Here is an 18105-nt window from a genome sequence, read left to right as displayed (position 1 = left end):
TAACCTGTCAGTTGGCTTTGATTCAATTTGTGGGTCTAGTTGATGCCAACTTCATGGCAATTTCCCAATTCCATCACATTGCTGAAATTACCCAGCTGGAAAAAAACCCCCAACCAAACAAAAAACAAACAAACAAAAAACCAAAACAAATAAAAAACCAACCAAACAAACAAATACAAAACAAACAAACAATCAAAAAAACAAACCAACCCAAAACTTACCAAGAATATACCAGGAACATTAAAGAATCAGAAGTTTAGTGCTTCCCTTCCCTGCAAACAATATGAAGCAGATCAACTAAACTAAGAGCAGAAATTGGCATGAATTATGCAAGATATCTCAACTGAACATTTTTTTCCTCTCATCATATCCCTGCTTTACCTAACGCAGGAAAATTCTTTCAGACAGCTGTTATTTTTTTTGGCTTCTTCCATACATCACCAGGAACACCTCCCACTGGGTTTCTCAGGAGACTGCTAAAATAATATAAGTAATACAGTGCAAGTATTCTATCATTAGTCATCAGGATTAAGATCATTCTGGCTCTGTCTGCCTCTCTCCATGCCTTCTTCCAGTGCATCAGCAGAGTCCTTTGTTTGTTCCCTGGGAACACACTCGTCATTCTTCAATCCTCGTGATACCTATGTGACAAGTTATTACACTCAAAGCCTTATTATGGGCAAAAAGGGAAACACTTCATTTAGGAAGTCAAGAATTTATTGTTAGACTAATTAAAATTTAACAGCCTAACTAAAATACAATAAATTGTTATTACAGTGCAGTTACAATGATATTAACCTTCGTAGTACCAATTACCTAAACAATCCATTGCACAGCTCAGTAACACAGTCATATATTGCTATACAAATCGTTCACTGGTGTTATGTCGTCTCTCATCCTACCACTTTGACTGTCAAGTGTGACAGTAAGTCAGCTTCAGGAATCAGCTGGGGGGCAAGGACAGGGGACCAGAGTTGCAGCAAGTTGTCAGCATCCCTGCTGCTTTGCTAGAAGCAGCATCATGCTCATGATGGGATTTCTACCCCTCCTTTGCTGAGGAGTATTGTGCTGGTTTGGCTGAAAAGGAGTTAAATTTCTTCATGCGGTTAGGAACTCTTCCTTTTCATAACTAGCGTGGTAATTTTTTTTATTTAGTTTGAGTATAATAATATAGTACCCCAGGATAGAATTAATCATAGAATCATTCCAGTTGGAAGAGACTCTCAGGATCATCGAGCCCAACCATAACCTAACCTAACTCTACCACTAAACCGTGTCCCTAAGAACCTTGTCTAAATGCCTTTTAAACACCTCCAGGGATGGTGACTCCACCACTTCCCTGGGCAGCCTGTTCCAATGCCTGACAACCCTTTCATGAAGAATTTTTTCCTAAAATCCAATCTAAACCTCCCCTGGTGCAACTTGAGGCCATTTCCTCTTGTCTTATCACTTGCAACTTGGGGGAAGAGACCAACACCCTCCATGCTACAACCTCCTTTCAGGTAGTTGCAGGGAGTGATAAGGTCTTCCCTCAGCCTCCTTTTCTCCAGGCTAAACAGCCCCAGTTCCCTCAGCTGCTCCTCATAAGACTTCCGAACTCTTTCTAGTATTTCAACATCCTTCTTATGATGAGGGGCTCAAAACTGAACACAGTATTCAAGGTGGGGCCTCACTAGTGCCGAGTACAGTGGCACAATCACTTCTCTAGTCCTGCTGGCCACAGTATTCCTGATACAACTCAGGATGCTGTTGGCCTTTTTGACCACCTGGGCACACTGCTGGCTCGTATTTAGCCAGTTGTCAATCAACACCCCCAGATCCCTCTGCCAGGCAGCTTTCCAGCCACTCTTGCCCGAGCCTGTAGCACTACCTGGGGTTGCTATGACACAGGTGCAGGAGTCGGCACTTGGCCTTGTTAAACCTCGTACAATTGGCCTCAGCCCATCGATCCAGCCAATCCAGATCTCTCTCTGTATGGCCTTCCTACCATCCATCAGATCAACACTCCCACCCAGTTTGGCGTCATCTGCAACCTTACTGAGGGTGCACTCAATCCCTTCATCCAGGTCATTGATAAAGAGATTAAACAGAACTGTTTTTCTTCAAATAAGGTTTTCACTGTTTTTGAGACGGAATGAAGAGAATGTTGGAACTTACTGTTGCCCTAGCTGTTGGCTGGGTCACTAAAGTCTTTCTGGGCTTTCAATCTGCAGGTGGGAGGCAGCCAGGAAGCAGGGGCATAGATGGGACAGACTTTTTGACTGACATCCAAGGCTAATCAATGAAAATATTCCGTGCCATTATCATCATGCTTCGTACTTAATGGAGTTGGGTTTTCTGGCTCAGAAGACCTGTTCTGCTTCAGCTCCATTCTGGTTGAGTTCCATTCGGGAGTTCCTTTAGTTTGGCCCTTTGTCGTTCTGCCATTTTGCAGTGGGCCTCTGTGTCTTTCTGCCTTTTTGGTTTTTTTTTTTGATTTCTCCTTGGGATCAGCTGTTCAGGACAGCCTTTTCCTGGGACTGGCTGCTCAGTAGGGATGGAGTTTGTGAGGAATTGCATGGAGTATCACTTATTTCATATTTTATTTTTATTTTATGTATACATTTAGTAGTAGTAGTAGTATATTAGTTTTATTAAACTATTTTTACCTCAATCCATGAGTTTTCTGACTCCCCTTTATAATCTTTCCCCTACTTGGGGGAGTGAGCTAGCAGCTATCATGGTTTTGATTGCTAGCTGAGGTTAAACCACGACAAGTATGTTGGCAATGGTTTCTTGCTTCTTCCTCCAGGGCCCTCATTTGAGTATTTTTATATATTTTCTAGCACAATTTTACACTTAAACCTTTCTTCATTGATCTGCAACTTGATATTACATCCAAATTTGCTACAGTAAGAAACTACTTCCCCCTGTAAGTCGGGTAACTGTTCTTTTTCTCTTTGTTACCAGTAAAACTGGTTTCGTCCATCTCTGAAGTCCTTTAACTGAGCATGGTTGAGTTGTTGAGAGACCTAAGGCCTCCATTATTGTCCTTTGTCTATTCCATTATCACCCCATGCTGCTTCTCCTCTACACCACATCCAGTGACTTCTTTGGTGGCCTCCACTGTCATACCACACCTACATTACTTCATGTTGCATCACACTATGGTCATAAATGTTTCATTCTAATAGCTACTTGTTACAATTACCTATATTTGGCTAAGACAAAATTAGGCAAAGTCAAATAAGAATCAGTTCCAAGGCCTTACAAAGTGATTAAGTTTACAAAGTAAGCAGGTGACAGGTCTACAATGACCAAGAAGTCCCACTCTTCCCAAAACATCAAAACTCAGGTCTCTGTCCTCAAGATTTGTGCACAGTTGCAGCCACTGAAAAGCAGTGTGCACTTCTCTGTGCTGCTTCCAGTCCCATAAGGCCAATTACATCCCTTCATAGGCAAAGCAAATGCTTGGGAGATAATTAAAAGATGATTTAGGAGAAAAACTCAGCCACCTCAGATCCAGCTATAAACAGATGTGAATGCACTGGGTTCTTTAATTAGCAACCTTTGCTCCAGAGAATCATTGGGTTTGTTTTGTTTCTATGAACATAGATCAGATTAAAAGCAATGGAGATCAGGAGTTTAGCAGCTGGAAATGGGGAAATTGTGCAATTCCTTAAAAGCAGGTGTTCTAGGAACACCAAGAACAAGTCAGTCAGATGTATGCTATTCCTGGCTGTGCACCTATTACACTTGTTAGCCAGCCAATTACACCTTTTTTTTTTTTTCTGCTGACGGTTGCATTCAAGATCTTGAAAGTTTATTGATGCATTTATCATTTGTGCTCATTATGACAAGGTTTCATCCACACAAGTTTTATCACCTTGTGGCAGCCTCATTTTACATGAGTTTGCAGCCAAATTTCAGTCAAAATTGTTATTTGTTCTGCTGAAATACGCCAGGAAAAACTGAACTGTAACTTTATCAGAGCACAAAACAAGCCTATACCATTTTTCAAGCATCCCCCCAATGTCCATCTTCAAGTATGAGTGGGAGGGGAAGCTGCTGGCCCACTTTCCTCTCCTCAATACAACGCTTCAAGGACAATATCTGAAGTCTGAAAAGTACTTGCAAATTTTTCTCCCTTTTGCCTAGACCAGGAGTGTCAACTCATTTTCACCAGGGACCACATTAGCCTGGCCATTGCCTTCAAAGGGCCGAATGTGATTTTATGATTCCTACATTTATAGTCCTAAAATTACATTCGGCCATTTGAAGGCAATGGTGAGGCTGATGTGGCAGCCAGTGAAAATGAGTTTGACACCCCTGGTCTAGACTAACGGGCTTTCACAGAGACTAAATATAGTCGATTTTTATCTATTAGGCTGCGAAAAAATCAGTCAAGTCCTGACAGCATAAATCAAATGAAATAGGGTTTTTTTTCAAATATAATGTAGCTTAGTGAAGCAGATGTTACCACCTCCTGGCAGAGAAAAAAGCCACATTTACAGGTGAAACAGTCCCTTAATACATACTGAAAAGTCTTCATAGTGGAATATTTGGTGCAATCTAGAAAAGTCCAATTTGTGAAAGCAAGTAATTGCCTACAGCTATCTTTTGAGATCTACAAGGGAAGAAGAATTCCATTGAAAAACATACCCTTCTATGCTCAGCAGGGTCTGCAGTGCTACATCCTCCTTACACAGAGCACCACACAGAGTGCAGCTTGTAGAAGACTGAAGATTGTGAGGATATTCTCTACTGTTATATATATTCACAAAAACAGAACACTTGATCTGTTGGAGCTGAACCTATTCACCCTAAACCAAATTCTACTTGAATGAAGTTGTCCTCATTCAAGATTGCATGTCAACCCAACTCTGTTCTCATGGAATTGTTGAGGTGGAAAGGAGGGCCTATTGATTGTCTAGTTCAACCCCTGCTGAAGCAGGGTCAGCTAGAGCAGATTGCAAAGGACTGTGTCCAGTCAGGCTTTGAGTATCTCTAAGTATGGTGAGTCCACAACCTATCTCAGCCACCTGTGCCAGTGCTCAGTCACTCACACAGTTAAAAAAAAAAAAAAAAAAAAAGGCTTTTCTTATGGAGTTGGATGGAATTTTCCGTGTTTCCGTTCATGTTCACTGCCTCTTGTCCTGCCACTAGGCAATAGAGAGAAGAGTTTGGCTCTGTCTTCATTATTCCCTCCGTCAGATATTTATACATTGCTGAGATCCTCTCAAGCTTTCTGTTCTCATGGCTGACGAGTCACAGCTCTTTCGGCCCTTCCTCATTTGAAAAATTCTCCAGTCCCTTAGTCGTATCTGTGGTCCTTTGCTGGACTCTCCCCAATATGTCCATATCTCTCTTCCAGTGGGAAGCCCAGCACTGGACACATCACTCCAGATGTAACCTTGCCAGTGCTCAGCAGAGGAGCAGAGGAGAAGGATCACCTCCCTCAGCCTGCTGCAAATACTTCTGATGCACCGCAGGATGTCATTGGCTGCCTTTACCATGAGGGTGCATTGGTGGCTCATGGTCACCTTGCTGTCCACCAGGACTCCCAGGTCCTTGTCTGTAAAACTGCTTTCCAGAATGATCTGTGATTTGAGCCTATGAACACACAGAAGCACAGGAAAGCAAGTCCTCATTTCTGTGAGCACATGCAGTAATCATCTATGTCCAGAAGATGTGCAAATGTCACACTGGGCGTAAAATGGCTGGATTAGCAAATACGCTGTACTATAGCTGGCATTCATTGATTGTATTTGAGATATTCTGTATTATTTACTTTCCTCTAAAGAATCGCAGGGAGCAGCTGGAAAGATTTTTGACACAACTGGCTAAGCCTCTCTTATATCTGACATACTATTCCCATAGTCTCCTGTATAAACTACTGTTTTCAGTAAGTGTGAGAACACCTGGCTGCCTGCATGCTAGTTTTACGTGTAATAATGTAACCTCTTGATCCATAAGCTGAGAACGTCTTGAAATTTCCAACAGCAATTTAAACCACCTTGAACCTCGACCTGAGTACTCTCAAGGGGCTGCATTTCAGCCAAAAACTTCCCTGGCTGGTATGGCCTTACGCCTTATGCTTATTTCCCATGCTTCATACTCAGATTCAACACCAGGCTGAAAGCATCCATTGCTGACAAAGGACAAAAAGCAGGATTAGTCACATTTGAACATCCGCTTCTATCCCTTCTTCAACCTTAAGAGCCTTTGAGTACTTGCCAAGTCAATTCTCTTTTCATTTTTATACAAGTCTTTGCTGATTCACAGAGGTGGAAGAGGAAAGCAATAAGGGAAACGCACATGTTGCAATACTAAAGAAGAGATCTTTGTGTAAACAGCCCAGCTGGAAAAAGTAAACAACAGAAACATTATGAAACAGTTTGATCTTAAGTTTCCAGTCGAGATATGTGGATCCTCCCACACACAGACAATACTCACACTCCAGGACTGCTTGTAATCAAGCTGCAATCCGACACATGCCCTGAGGTCCTGAGTCCACACTGCACAATCCATGTGCACGAAACTCAACAGCAGTCCTTTTTTTTAGCATATCTGAGAGAAAAATCTGTGCTTTCTCTGCATACTGGTTGTGTGGAGCCAAAGACAAGCAAGGTGGAACATTTTAGAGTGGCTTCCTGCTAATGAGCTAACATTTCCAAAGTGGGCTCAGGCAGATGCAGCTATAAAAGTGCTGTAATTCCCATTCATTGGCCCCTAGTGGAAATGAAGCAATGAATAAGACAGCTGCTTAACAGTGATCCAAGAAAGAAAATTATGATTAACATTTGTCTTATTGCCTTGATATCTTCCTTCTTTCTTTATACAAGGTGACATGTGCTGAACCTAACATTCAAATAATGTTTTAGCACTGATTTTTCTTCCTTCTATCTACAAAGGTAAACATCTACATCAAAAAAACGTTTCTGATCTACTGAGGCATGTGGCTACCCAACGAGCATGTTTTCTCTCCCTTCAGTGGAGCTCTGGTGTCGAAATTATCACACTTTCCACCCACAAGTTCTTTGAACCTTTAACTTCATATGACACACAAAGTAATTCCTCCATGGTCTAAAGCAGTTTGGTAAAAGCTGGCATCATTCCTCATCTCCCACATATAACCCAGTTATTTGAACAACATGCCATTAAATAGCTACAACAAATTGTCAACCCACTTGGCATGTAACCAGTGGGCTGAGCAAGGAAACCTCCCATTGTTTTAGTGCCTAGGGACCTGCCTTATTTACTGTTTACAGTACAATTCAGCATCATTTCACTACATCAGTCATCATCTATACTGAGGCCACAAGTTATTCAGAGAACTTGCTCTACCTTTCAAGAGCAGCGATCTCCAAGCGCCAGCCAGTTCATCACATCCCATGTTATTCTCCAGAGCACCCATGTTCACGTAACTGAGTCAAGCTCCTGCACAGCAGTCACTGCACAGCGACACTCTTTCTGGAGACAGGCTCATTTCAGACTTCTGATTCATCTGGGATCCTGATCAAATTCTTCAGCTGCTATAACTGTGGGAAGAAAGGTGTGGAAATACCACTCTTGAGCAGAGGCTCAAATTCAGGCAAGTCCTGCTTCCTAAATAAAGCTCAGGGGGATACAAGCCTTTCTTCTAGAGTTAAAAGATTTACTGGTCTGCCAAACACTTATTTTGGTGTATTTTCTTAGAGCAGAGGGGCTTCTTTGAGCCTTCTCTGAGACAGGCTGCACAAACCCTGGGCTCATGCTAGATAACCTAAGCTAACACATGCTCACAGCAAAGTTTTTCCACAGCCACATATTTCTCTTGCAGCCATATAAGCAAAACTGTGAAGCTGCTGTTTGGCAACATTTTTTACTTGCCAAGACAGTTTCAGATACAGACTCTTAAAAGTAACACCATCATATTTTGCAAAGTTTTAAACATTTCCTCTCCTTCACATCTCATGTACTTTTTACTCTAAATTTATGCGGAAACTAACCTTCTGCATCGCTTAATTTTCCTTTACAAAGCCATTAGATACATCCCCCTTCAAGAACTTGAAATGGAAGTATTTACATGGCTGTATGCCTTGTGAAATTCAATACAGTTGCAGGGCACTTGGGGTATACCTGATTCTTCCCCTCCTCCCATCATAACACTTATACAACTGTCTGCAGAGTAGCTTGCACAAGTAATAAAGGAGGGAAGCTGAGAGATGAAGGCATGACTTCAGAACCGAGCTGCTAACCATTTGACATCTTTTGTAGATAAGGATCAAAAAGGCAGTCCTAAGGTATCAAAAGCAGATGGAATAACTTGTAGAAGGTGTCAACTCTGATGAATTCAATAAAGAACACCTTAGAATTTGAGAAATTGTGATTTTAAAAAATTATTATTTTTAAAGCAGGGTACAAAAAACCCAGAAAAACATACACACAGAAGGCTGCTAAATCACCAAACAAATCAGAAAAAGATATTCTCTTGAAAAGGAATAAGAATTCCTGAGAATGAGATTTCTCTTCGGTATTCATATACCACCTAGAACATTGTCTCTATTGCTATGGTGCCGAGAGGTGACAGACAATAACAATATTCAAAGGAACTGACTTGAAGGGCCATTTATTCACTTTGAGTTTCAAGAAAAAGGTTTCCCTTAGCTTTTCTATTAAACATATAAAAGAACTTGCACCAAAGGCATCATCTGAATCCACACAACTCCCTTACTTGAAGTATCAGTAGATAGAGCAAAATGAACAGATACAGCATTTTTACATGTAGCGATTCCCCCAATATTTGGTCAGGTTGGCAAATAGTGGTTTTGTTGCAGGAAGCTGTACATTTCCATGTTCCAGTCTCTTGCACCCAGAGGCACACCAGTAACACCAGTTACAGTCCTTTCAGACCCACCCTCCCCACGTCTCTACATGTAGCAGGTGGACCAGCAGCTCATCTGCTCCTCCTCTCTTAAGCAGTTTACATTTGGATTTTGTTTCTTCCAGGCTTCTTGCTTGAATTTTTGCAGCTGGCATTTCTTTCTTCCTCTGTAGTTAGAAGCTACCAGATAGTGTCTGACAGATTCATCAGCAGCCTCTGTCATTTGACCTATGACAGCTGACTAAGACATCTGTATACCTGGCACTTGTCCTTCTGCCACTCTAGAGAACAGCTGTCCAGGTGCAATGCCGCTTTTGAACATCCAAACCATGCAAAAGCAATGACTCCTCCTACAAACTGCTCATGACTCTACACCACATAACATGATATGTGATCTGAGGCTGAAAAGTCTTCATGTCCTCTTCTAGCAATGGAAAAAATTAAACAGGAAAAAGGAAGGGCAAGATTTTTAAGAATCCAATCTGACTTTCTGTAACAAAAATAAAACTTCATGTGCAATAAGCACACTGGCACTAGTATGCATTGCACAGGTAGAAGCACGCTTGAATAAGAACTTTCCAAGTTATTTGTCAGATCAATCACTGCAAGCGGAAACAACAGGGTTTTACTGACATTTTCATATTACAAACAATTTTTATAATATTTATACATGTATTTCAACAGCTGTGCTAGCAATGCCCTTGGTAATAAACTTCAGATTCTCCAATTTCTTTGTACCTGCTATATTTAGATTTGTTCCTCAAACCTCTTGATCTGTCTATTGGCATAGCTCATCAATTGTCAGCAGCATATTATTGTAACTAATCAGCATCTTAGAATTAGAGACAATGGCTTCTGAATAAAATTCGTTGACTGGAATCCTTTTCGAGCCAGTCAGCAGCAGACATTAGGGAAAAAGCTTTACCATTTCTAATTTTGTGTTATTGATCCAAAAATGCTAGAGATAAAACACTGCTGGAAAACTTCCCAGAGATTATGTCAATATACACTGAGTATTACTACAATAATTTTTAAGAAGCAAGACACAGTGATTCATCCCTTTTCACATGTGCCTGGACTTTGGAGTTACCTGTTATGATTTCCATACCATTATCTGGACTAACTGAAAAGTTTACCTTTCTCTCAAGATTTAGTTTTAAGGTTTAATAGGAAAATTCATCCCAACCTGAGCAACAGTTCTCTTAGTTTAAGTGTCCAGATCTATTTGATTTTGTAACTACACAGGCAACTACATGTATGAGCTCCAAGATGTGCATTTTTGGCATGTTGCCTTATGTTGCAATTTATTCTTGATGTAGCTTCACAGAGATCAGTCAAGGCAATCTCTGGACTTTGCTGCCTCTGGAACATCTGCCCAACATAGGCTGTGAGAAGATCAGCATGACACACCGCACTGGTGGAAGCCGTAGCATTTGGGCAGAGGGGCAGCCTCCAGCTTTGGGCATGCTCTGAACTCAGGTCAGCTGGGAGCCTTGCCTTCTTTTAAAGGCAATGCACTGCTCCTTGGCTGCTGAGTGGCATTTTGCCTCCCAGAGGCAATTTCCCAGCTTCCAGCATTGTTACAGGCATGAATCACCTATAATTTGGCAGGCAAATTGTTATGTGGCCCAGCAAAAAGGTTACTAACTCCAGGTAGAAGCTATTTTAAGATGCTTTTATGGCAGTATAATTTTTCCTTAGTTCTATTTCTAGTGGGAAATAATTTTTTCTCAATGAAAAGAAAAATATATCACTCTACCATCTTTACAGAATAAGATTATTCAAATGTGAATTAAACTAATGTCTTTACAAAGAAATCTTTGTTTGCAGGCCCAGCATAACAGAATGCCAGTGAAGTTTAAACTGATGGCATCACCTTTCCCAAGGCAGGAAACCTTCAAAAAGAGCTGTAGGAAGTCAGAAATATCTTTCAACAGTTCATATTCAACAGCATTGACTATTAGTGTCCTCTCTTTAACTCCTACTTACGTAGCAGAATTTGCTGTTAACCAGCTTAAATGGTATTAATTTCAACTACAAGTGTCCCTGGCACCCTCCAATACCAACCCAGAACTATCTAGTTTCCACATCAATGTGGGTTGTCAATTCGCAGATCAGCCTCCCCAGACCAGTGTCCTGAGTACACGTGAGTTTTAAATGTCTGCAATGATCACTCACGTTCAAATAACAGCACAGAAGCAACAATAACATAGACTCTGTTTCTCTTCTGGTTGATTTTTTTTTTTTCCCCTCGTCTTTCAAACAATGTCATTTAAGCTCTTTTTTCACTCTAGTCTTTGATGGTACTACAGAACTCGGCAGTAGGGTGATGAGAAAAGGTACAGCTCAATCCAAGACCTACCTTGCTGCAAAACACAGGAGTACAACACACTACTCATTAGATCATCAGGACATCTTCCTGACACTGCAATGTCACTCATGTGAGAGGCTGAACACCTGCCTGTTTCAGGAGACTCATTGTCCTCTGGGACATATCCATGCACTGTGTAAAATTTATTTGTCCCTCCTTGCCACATGCAGATTTAGAGAAAGGAAACGGAACAGACATGGTTGACGTGCAGGGAAAATACATCACATTAGTCTTCTCAAATGGCAGATTCTGGAACACGCATTTGGACTGTTAAGATAGTGTTTAAAAGAACAAAGAAAAATACAGCCAGAATGGCAGTAAATGGACCTACATCAAGTCATAAACAAGCAGAAAGCTAGAAAGTGGGTTCAGGCTCTAATTCAAAAATTGTTGGGACAAACTCACAGTAATACAGCTCTGGACAGCAAGATTCACGACAACAGCATCAGTTTTACCCTGAACGACTTTCCTGTTACTCATTTACCATCAGTTTCAACCAAATCCCAAACCATGATTTCCAGTGTGACACCAGAGTGAGTTTTCAAGCATCAGGCTTGATCTTTTGTAGATATTCCTTCCTTGGTATCTCTATGTAACCATCATAATCACTTTATGAGAATATCGATGCACATGGATTTACCAGTGTCTATTGCAGGATCCAACATTTGTACAGTTATTATTTCTGTTCTGAGCCTAAGTCCATCACTTTTCTGCACCATATTTTCCTCTTGCTTTATTCATTGGTTCCAAATCTAAGGGGCCAAAGGAGGTGGGAGGCAGGAAGACCATCTTTTCCAAAACATCCTCTTTGCAAGGAAGAGTAAGCTGCTTGGGCACAGGCAATCTGAGCAGTTTCTTGGACTACAGAAAGACAGCTTCCTTGATGAGTACATGACAGTACAGGCTTTCAAATGAGCAAGTAAGTGCGGGCAATGAATAAATAATCCAATAGCAGAGATGGCAAGTGTGCCACTCAGCTAAGATTTTTTTTTTATTATGAAAGAAAAAGGCTCACTAGAGATTATGGGAAAACTTCTTGGAGAACATGCTTTCTATCGGCCAATGATTTGTGCAAGGACTGCATTAGCTAACTTGTATTTCAGTGCTATTGATGAGAAGCAGCTCTTTGCATCCATGGCTGCATGTTCACATTTCTGAAATACTGCACTGTTGCCATGAGCACCACTCATGGGTTCCACTGTGTCCTGTACAACAGCAATCACATACTGGGTTCCCTTGAGTTCAGAGATGATTCTGCTAAGCTTTGGGAGGCATAACTGTTACAGATTCAAGCCTAAACAAATTGAGTTAATAGATTTGTTTCCTTGGTAAGGAAGGAGATTTTAAATCAAACTCATACAGGTAGCAAGCTTATGTTCAAACCCAACAGCAGCAGAATACATCAACCTGTAACACTATTGTCCTCTAAAGAGCTTTTCTGTAATTTCCAGTGAGCTTTTACCATCTTTATGGGGAATAAATCTCAGCCACTGATATATGCTTAGCTTTTCTGCCACTGACCTGTGATGAGGAAATGAACCAGAATTTCTAGAATAGTTCAGAACTGCCCATGTAAACTTGCTTTTCCTCTCCATTTTGTAGTCTTGTTTCCACCTATCTGTGCATTGTGCAGTCTCTTCTGATAGCAGTACAAGGCACTGCATTTCCTGGCCAGACTCTCATCTTAGGTAAAGCAATACAAATCCAAACAACTGTATCAATGAAGTGTCTTTGTTTTGAGAGCCAGCTCGACTTCTTCCTCTCTAAAGATTTGCCACTGTATGGAGTATTTTCAAATCCTAGCAGAGATAAAGGTTAATTCCTGAAAGCTTAGCTAGGTTAACTAAACAGGTTAACTGTGTAGACATTTATTGCACAAGCCTACATTCTATTTTCTTTCAGTAATTACTGCCCCCCCAGAAGAAAGATTTTGAGGGGCAGTCATTCCAATGAGGGTTAATTACTTTGTGTCTGATATTTGTCAAGAAGCAGAAATGAAGTCTCTGCGTTTATCCTATTGAAATTATTTTATTTATCATAATTAACCACAAGCACCAGCCGCTTGCAGGTTTCTTGTTTTGTTATTTACTTATCTGCATTCAAGTGTTGTCTGCGACCAATATACCACCAAAGTGTTTCAGTGCCACTAGTATTTCATTTGTTACCAAGCATCATCCTTCTCAGCATTGTAGCAGGAATTGATACTGTTACACCTGAGCTCATTGCTATGGAAAATGAGGAACAGGGATCCCGCACAAAGAAACTCCCATTGGCAGTGTTAACTTCAGTACTACTGCAACAACTGGGCAAAAAGAAAGCAGACAACTATGAGGAAAAGGTATCTGGTATTCTCCTTTTTTTTTTTTTTTTCCAATATGAAAGCAATTTATTAGAAGTAAGATGACCTACAAATAAGAAGGTCCACTGCTCTGCAAATGCCAGGTCTCCTCATGTTCCCACTTAGCTCTACTTGATTACATTTTTCCAGCGCTCATACAATGAATAGTCTTGAGAAAGCAGTATTTGCCTCACCAGTTCAAACCATTGGCTAATCCAGCCCAGCAACTTCACTGCAACAACAGCCAGGTCTCCCCGCTGCAGATCCGTGTGGAAGCACAACAGGTTTGCAGCCTGAAGTAAGCCAGTCTGCATGAACTCAGCCCTCGGCTCCCAGCTGCAGCCCAGCAGCATCTGCACATAGTGGACTCGCCCTTCCTGCTGAATACACTTCCCCAAAAATCAATATTCTAATCAAGGCACATGCTAGAGATGTTGGCAAGGACATCCTCCTCCCTAAGATCCATGTTCTGCCCACAGCACCCTGCTCTGAATGCTCATAGCCAACACCACCCCACAGCACCCAGCTTCCCCTCCTGCCCCCTTCCTCTCCCCGATGGGCAGCCCTGGCTTGGGGAAGGGGGCCAGAAACACAGCCTAGCCCCCTCATTAAGGACTGTTTTCCTCCTTACAGCCATCAGAGATCTGAGACAGGTCAGCAGTGTTTGTAACCGCACACGCAGCTGGAGACCAGACAGATCTCATTAGGCATTTACAAATCCGCCTTTAGAATTGAAAATGAAGCTCAAACACTGAAGCGGCTGCAGAAATGCATCTTTGGCCAGTCTGTGTAAGTTCTCCATTTACTCAGCACTTGGAAGAGCCTCACAGGGATCCTGCTCAACATGCCATGGCACTGTAAAAGTTTTCTTGCAGGCCTTCTGATTAGTTCAGTTTTCTTTATTATTCATCAAGGGATCTGGAACACTTGTTTTCCAGATTCTTCCATGCTGCCAATCCAGGCTTTACTGCAACTACAAACTGTCCGTTCTTACTGAGGTGCAGGATTAGAGATGTGGGGGATATAACCAGGCCTGGACAAGCACGACATGTGCCACTTTACATTTACATTCAGAAAGGACATGTCCTTGCAACCTTCTCAAAAAGCCCAGGTCTTTTCTTCGAAGGCATTTCTGAACACCAGGTCAGAAATACTCTCTGCCCTTTTCTGCGCTGACTGATAAGCTTACACATATTGAGCTTCAAAGAGAACACCGGAAGGGCATCCCAGCTCCTTTCTGACATACTAGACACACATACAGTGTGTGTGGCATCTCTCCTTTTCCTCTTCCCTCAGCCATTGCAGAACAAGGCAGGCTGCCTCCTATGTCTAACTGCTTTCCTTAACAACTAAAAATTCCTTTCAAATTGCAAACAGTTTTATCTTTCACCCCTCTCTCCAGCCTTTTGAGGTTTTTGCTGTGTCCTTGATATGAGACTCATCAGTGCATTCATACTAACACAATTAAAAATCCTTAGAATTTATGTGCATTTATATGCAGTTTCCCAAACAAATTTAAATTCTTTATGCATTTTGTGAAATATCTATTTTTCATCACTTCTAGTAAAGCAACACCTCTATTTAAACATGTTACATGCTGCTCCTTGATGACGCTCTTCAGCAAGCAGCTTAGGACAGGAAGACAGGACTGAAGATTTTCCTATCCAAAACTGAATAGGGAGAACACAAAAAAGCAGAGGGAGAACAGTTATGTAGAAATGTCATGTCAATCAGCAAGTTCCTTTCATCAAACTATCATGTTTAGACCAATAACAAAATGGCAAACAACAGCAAAAAGTTTTTACGTATCTTCAGTTCACAAGTTTGTGACCCAAGCACATGCATGTTTCTGGACAAGACTATCTCCTGTATTTTTTGTCTTCTCTGACCGTTTGATTGTCTCCTGCTTACCAGTGACAGGCTGTTCCAAGTTCTACCTTCTGAGTAGGAAATCTACAAATTAAGTAGTCTACAAATAAATTGCTAAAAAGAAAGCGGAGAAAGGGATTACTCTATGTCCACATCTGTACAAAAGAAGGTAGAAATCAGACGAGCCTGTTCACTCATGGTCAGTTGTGCATCCACACCCTTGGTTATGCATCCATCACAGCCTAAACTTTCACGACATAGTTGATCAGTCAGCACTATATTAAACTGAAGGAAATACTGCTTCCCTGAAAATGGCTATTTGAATTTAATGGTAACTATTTTATATCCCAGGGGTATCATCACTATTGCAGTCAGATTTCTGCAATTACTTAGTTCTTCATCTGCCTTTGATGATTACGTGGCACTTCTCCAAGGCAACACTGGTTTGTGGAGTTTAGTTTCAGAAAGCGAAGAAACCCACAAGCCCTCAGATTTCAGCATAGATGGCAACACCAGCAGCGAGAGAGCTCAGGCTGCAAATCCTATGAGACAGTAGCTGTCTAACTTCTGCTGTGCTTCAGTGACTGGCAACTTTAGCACTGACCAGAGTTGAGCTGGCCCTCTGCTATGGGGCTTGCAGCTGATGAATCACATGTTGACTTAGTATTTCAGGCATGTTAGAAAACCAGGTAAAACAAATGGCATGGGGTTTAAAACAATTCAGGTTCCATCGTCATCTAAACAGTGCTGGGTTACTGGGGAGGTGCCATTTATTTGTCATCACATTACAGGAGGATTTGTTTTAAATTTTCACCATTGCCTGCCTCAGTCATGCCTCTAACACGTACTACTTTGTACTAATAGTAAGAAATAGCACCTAGGCTTTAGACTGTTTTCTATGTTGGAAGATCCTAACATATTCTGTACATTTGGTGAAGCACATTCAAGACATTTAATCACTTGCCCAGCAGCGAAATACTGACATCTCAGAGTTGCAGAGCAATACATGCTTAGCAGCAGACATCAAAGCAGTTATAAAGCATTAAATTGACCTAACAAAATCAGATAGAATTACCATGACTATACCTAGGCTAGAAAGAGTCATCAGTGTTGAAAGAGTTGTGAGTTGCCAGTATTTTCTCGTTCTTCAATGAGTCAGGCACCTATTGCTGTTCTGCGAGAAGACAAAACACCCCAGGAGACTTAACAAGCAAATTGAGCATACTCACTAGAGGAATCGAAAAAGCCAATCCAAAATCCCTATTGTCAAGCAACTTCTGCCTCCATCGTGCGGGGGCGCTTCAGCATGGAGATTAATAATGGTTACTCAGTCCATCCTAGTCTGTCTCTCAACATCCACTACTGAAGCTTTTCTGTTTTCAAAAATTAACCCGAGCAGGGACAGGAACCTTGCTTTCTGCCCACCTGATAGCTTAATGAGGGTGATAGATTCTCTCCCCTGTCTAGCAAACACCTCCTTGTTTGTATAAACCAACACATCTCCACCCAAAAAAAACCGCCCCATTTCAGAGCAGTACCTGGCCTTGTGGCCCCTTTCTTTTCCATGGCTCTTCACTGGATGTACCTCTACTATGCAAAATACTGGGGTGGGGGGGGGGTTCATTTGGTCACCCTCTGCACTGTTAACAGTGGAGTTGTCTATATGAGTTGCATTCAGGGCTTCAGTTTCCACTGCAAGCTGTTGAAGTCTCATCCAAAGACATCACTGCTGTTACAACTACCAGCTTCCCATCCCTGTTGTTGGTGAACACAAAAGTATCTATTTCAGATGCAAAAATCAGGCTTTAAATGTATCACAAATCATTAACTGACCTCCAGTCAGCAGGCCCCTTGTGCAGGTCGCAGAAGAACGTTGGGTGGGAGCAAACAGGCAATTACAGTTCCAGCAATACCTGACTTATTCAAGGTGCCCTGTTCAACCAGCAGCTCACCAGCCAGCGACACTCACAGTGCCCCGAGAGTTCACCATACTAATTGGTAGGATTTCAAGTGCACTAGAAGTCTGCTCTACAGGACTTCCTGGCCACTCTGATGGAATTAACTTCATCCTAATGCCTCAATGTTCATATTATGCATCCTCCTCCTACAAAAATAGCATTTCCAATAATTAAAGCCAGGTTACTCTACCAGCCACTGAGAACACTTACAATGCCACCACATGTGGCAAAGGAACCACATACAGATAAAGAACCTCCTGCTGTTTTCCATGTGTTCAGATAGGGGAAAAAAAAAAAAAAAACAAACAACAAACCAGCAACCCTCTTCTACATTTTAATAAATAACACTAACACCTAGAACATGAATGTTATGTGTGCAGTTTGATGGAGTATTTGGTATGAGATTTGAAAGCCTCAGTAACAAGTGTTCCCAGCAAAGCAGGACGGAGGAAAGGCTTGGGAACTACTTATTTCTTAGGTGGTTACATCCAATAGTCTGACATTACTGACTGAGAGCTCAACTTTTTTAACCTGGGCCAGTGAAGGCCAAGGGAGAAATACAGCTGCTGTATACAGATGCACTAAGAGAAAACAACCATGACACCAGAATGGAAAAATTCAAACCAAAGACAATTCATCTTAAGAGTAAATATGGATTTACCAAATATGCCTGTAAGCTGGAAATCAGGAGGTCTCCAGCCAGCAGAGCTATGAAGTGCTTAAG

At 41.5% G+C, this 18105-nt stretch overlaps 1 protein-coding gene across 2 annotated transcripts in view; it reads right to left on the bottom strand.

Annotated features, from left to right (window-relative positions):
* Positions 1-232: 232 nt before the first annotated feature.
* Positions 233-18105, bottom strand: part of NECTIN3 (nectin cell adhesion molecule 3) — a 99953-nt gene continuing 82080 nt past the window's right edge. Inside the window, exon 8 of one of the 2 annotated variants that reach the window (XM_071813717.1) lies at positions 233-272. In XM_071813717.1, coding sequence (XP_071669818.1) covers positions 249-272 — 24 coding nt within the window. In that variant the 3' untranslated portion in view covers positions 233-248. Of the gene's footprint in view, positions 273-7499; positions 7521-18105 lie in introns of those variants that run through there. The other variant, XM_071813720.1, reaches the window with a different exon arrangement.

Source organism: Patagioenas fasciata, chromosome 1, assembly GCF_037038585.1.
Source record: "Patagioenas fasciata isolate bPatFas1 chromosome 1, bPatFas1.hap1, whole genome shotgun sequence".
In the NCBI taxonomy this organism is placed as follows: Eukaryota; Metazoa; Chordata; class Aves; order Columbiformes; family Columbidae; genus Patagioenas; species Patagioenas fasciata.
This window is presented reverse-complemented; position numbering and strand designations above follow the sequence as displayed.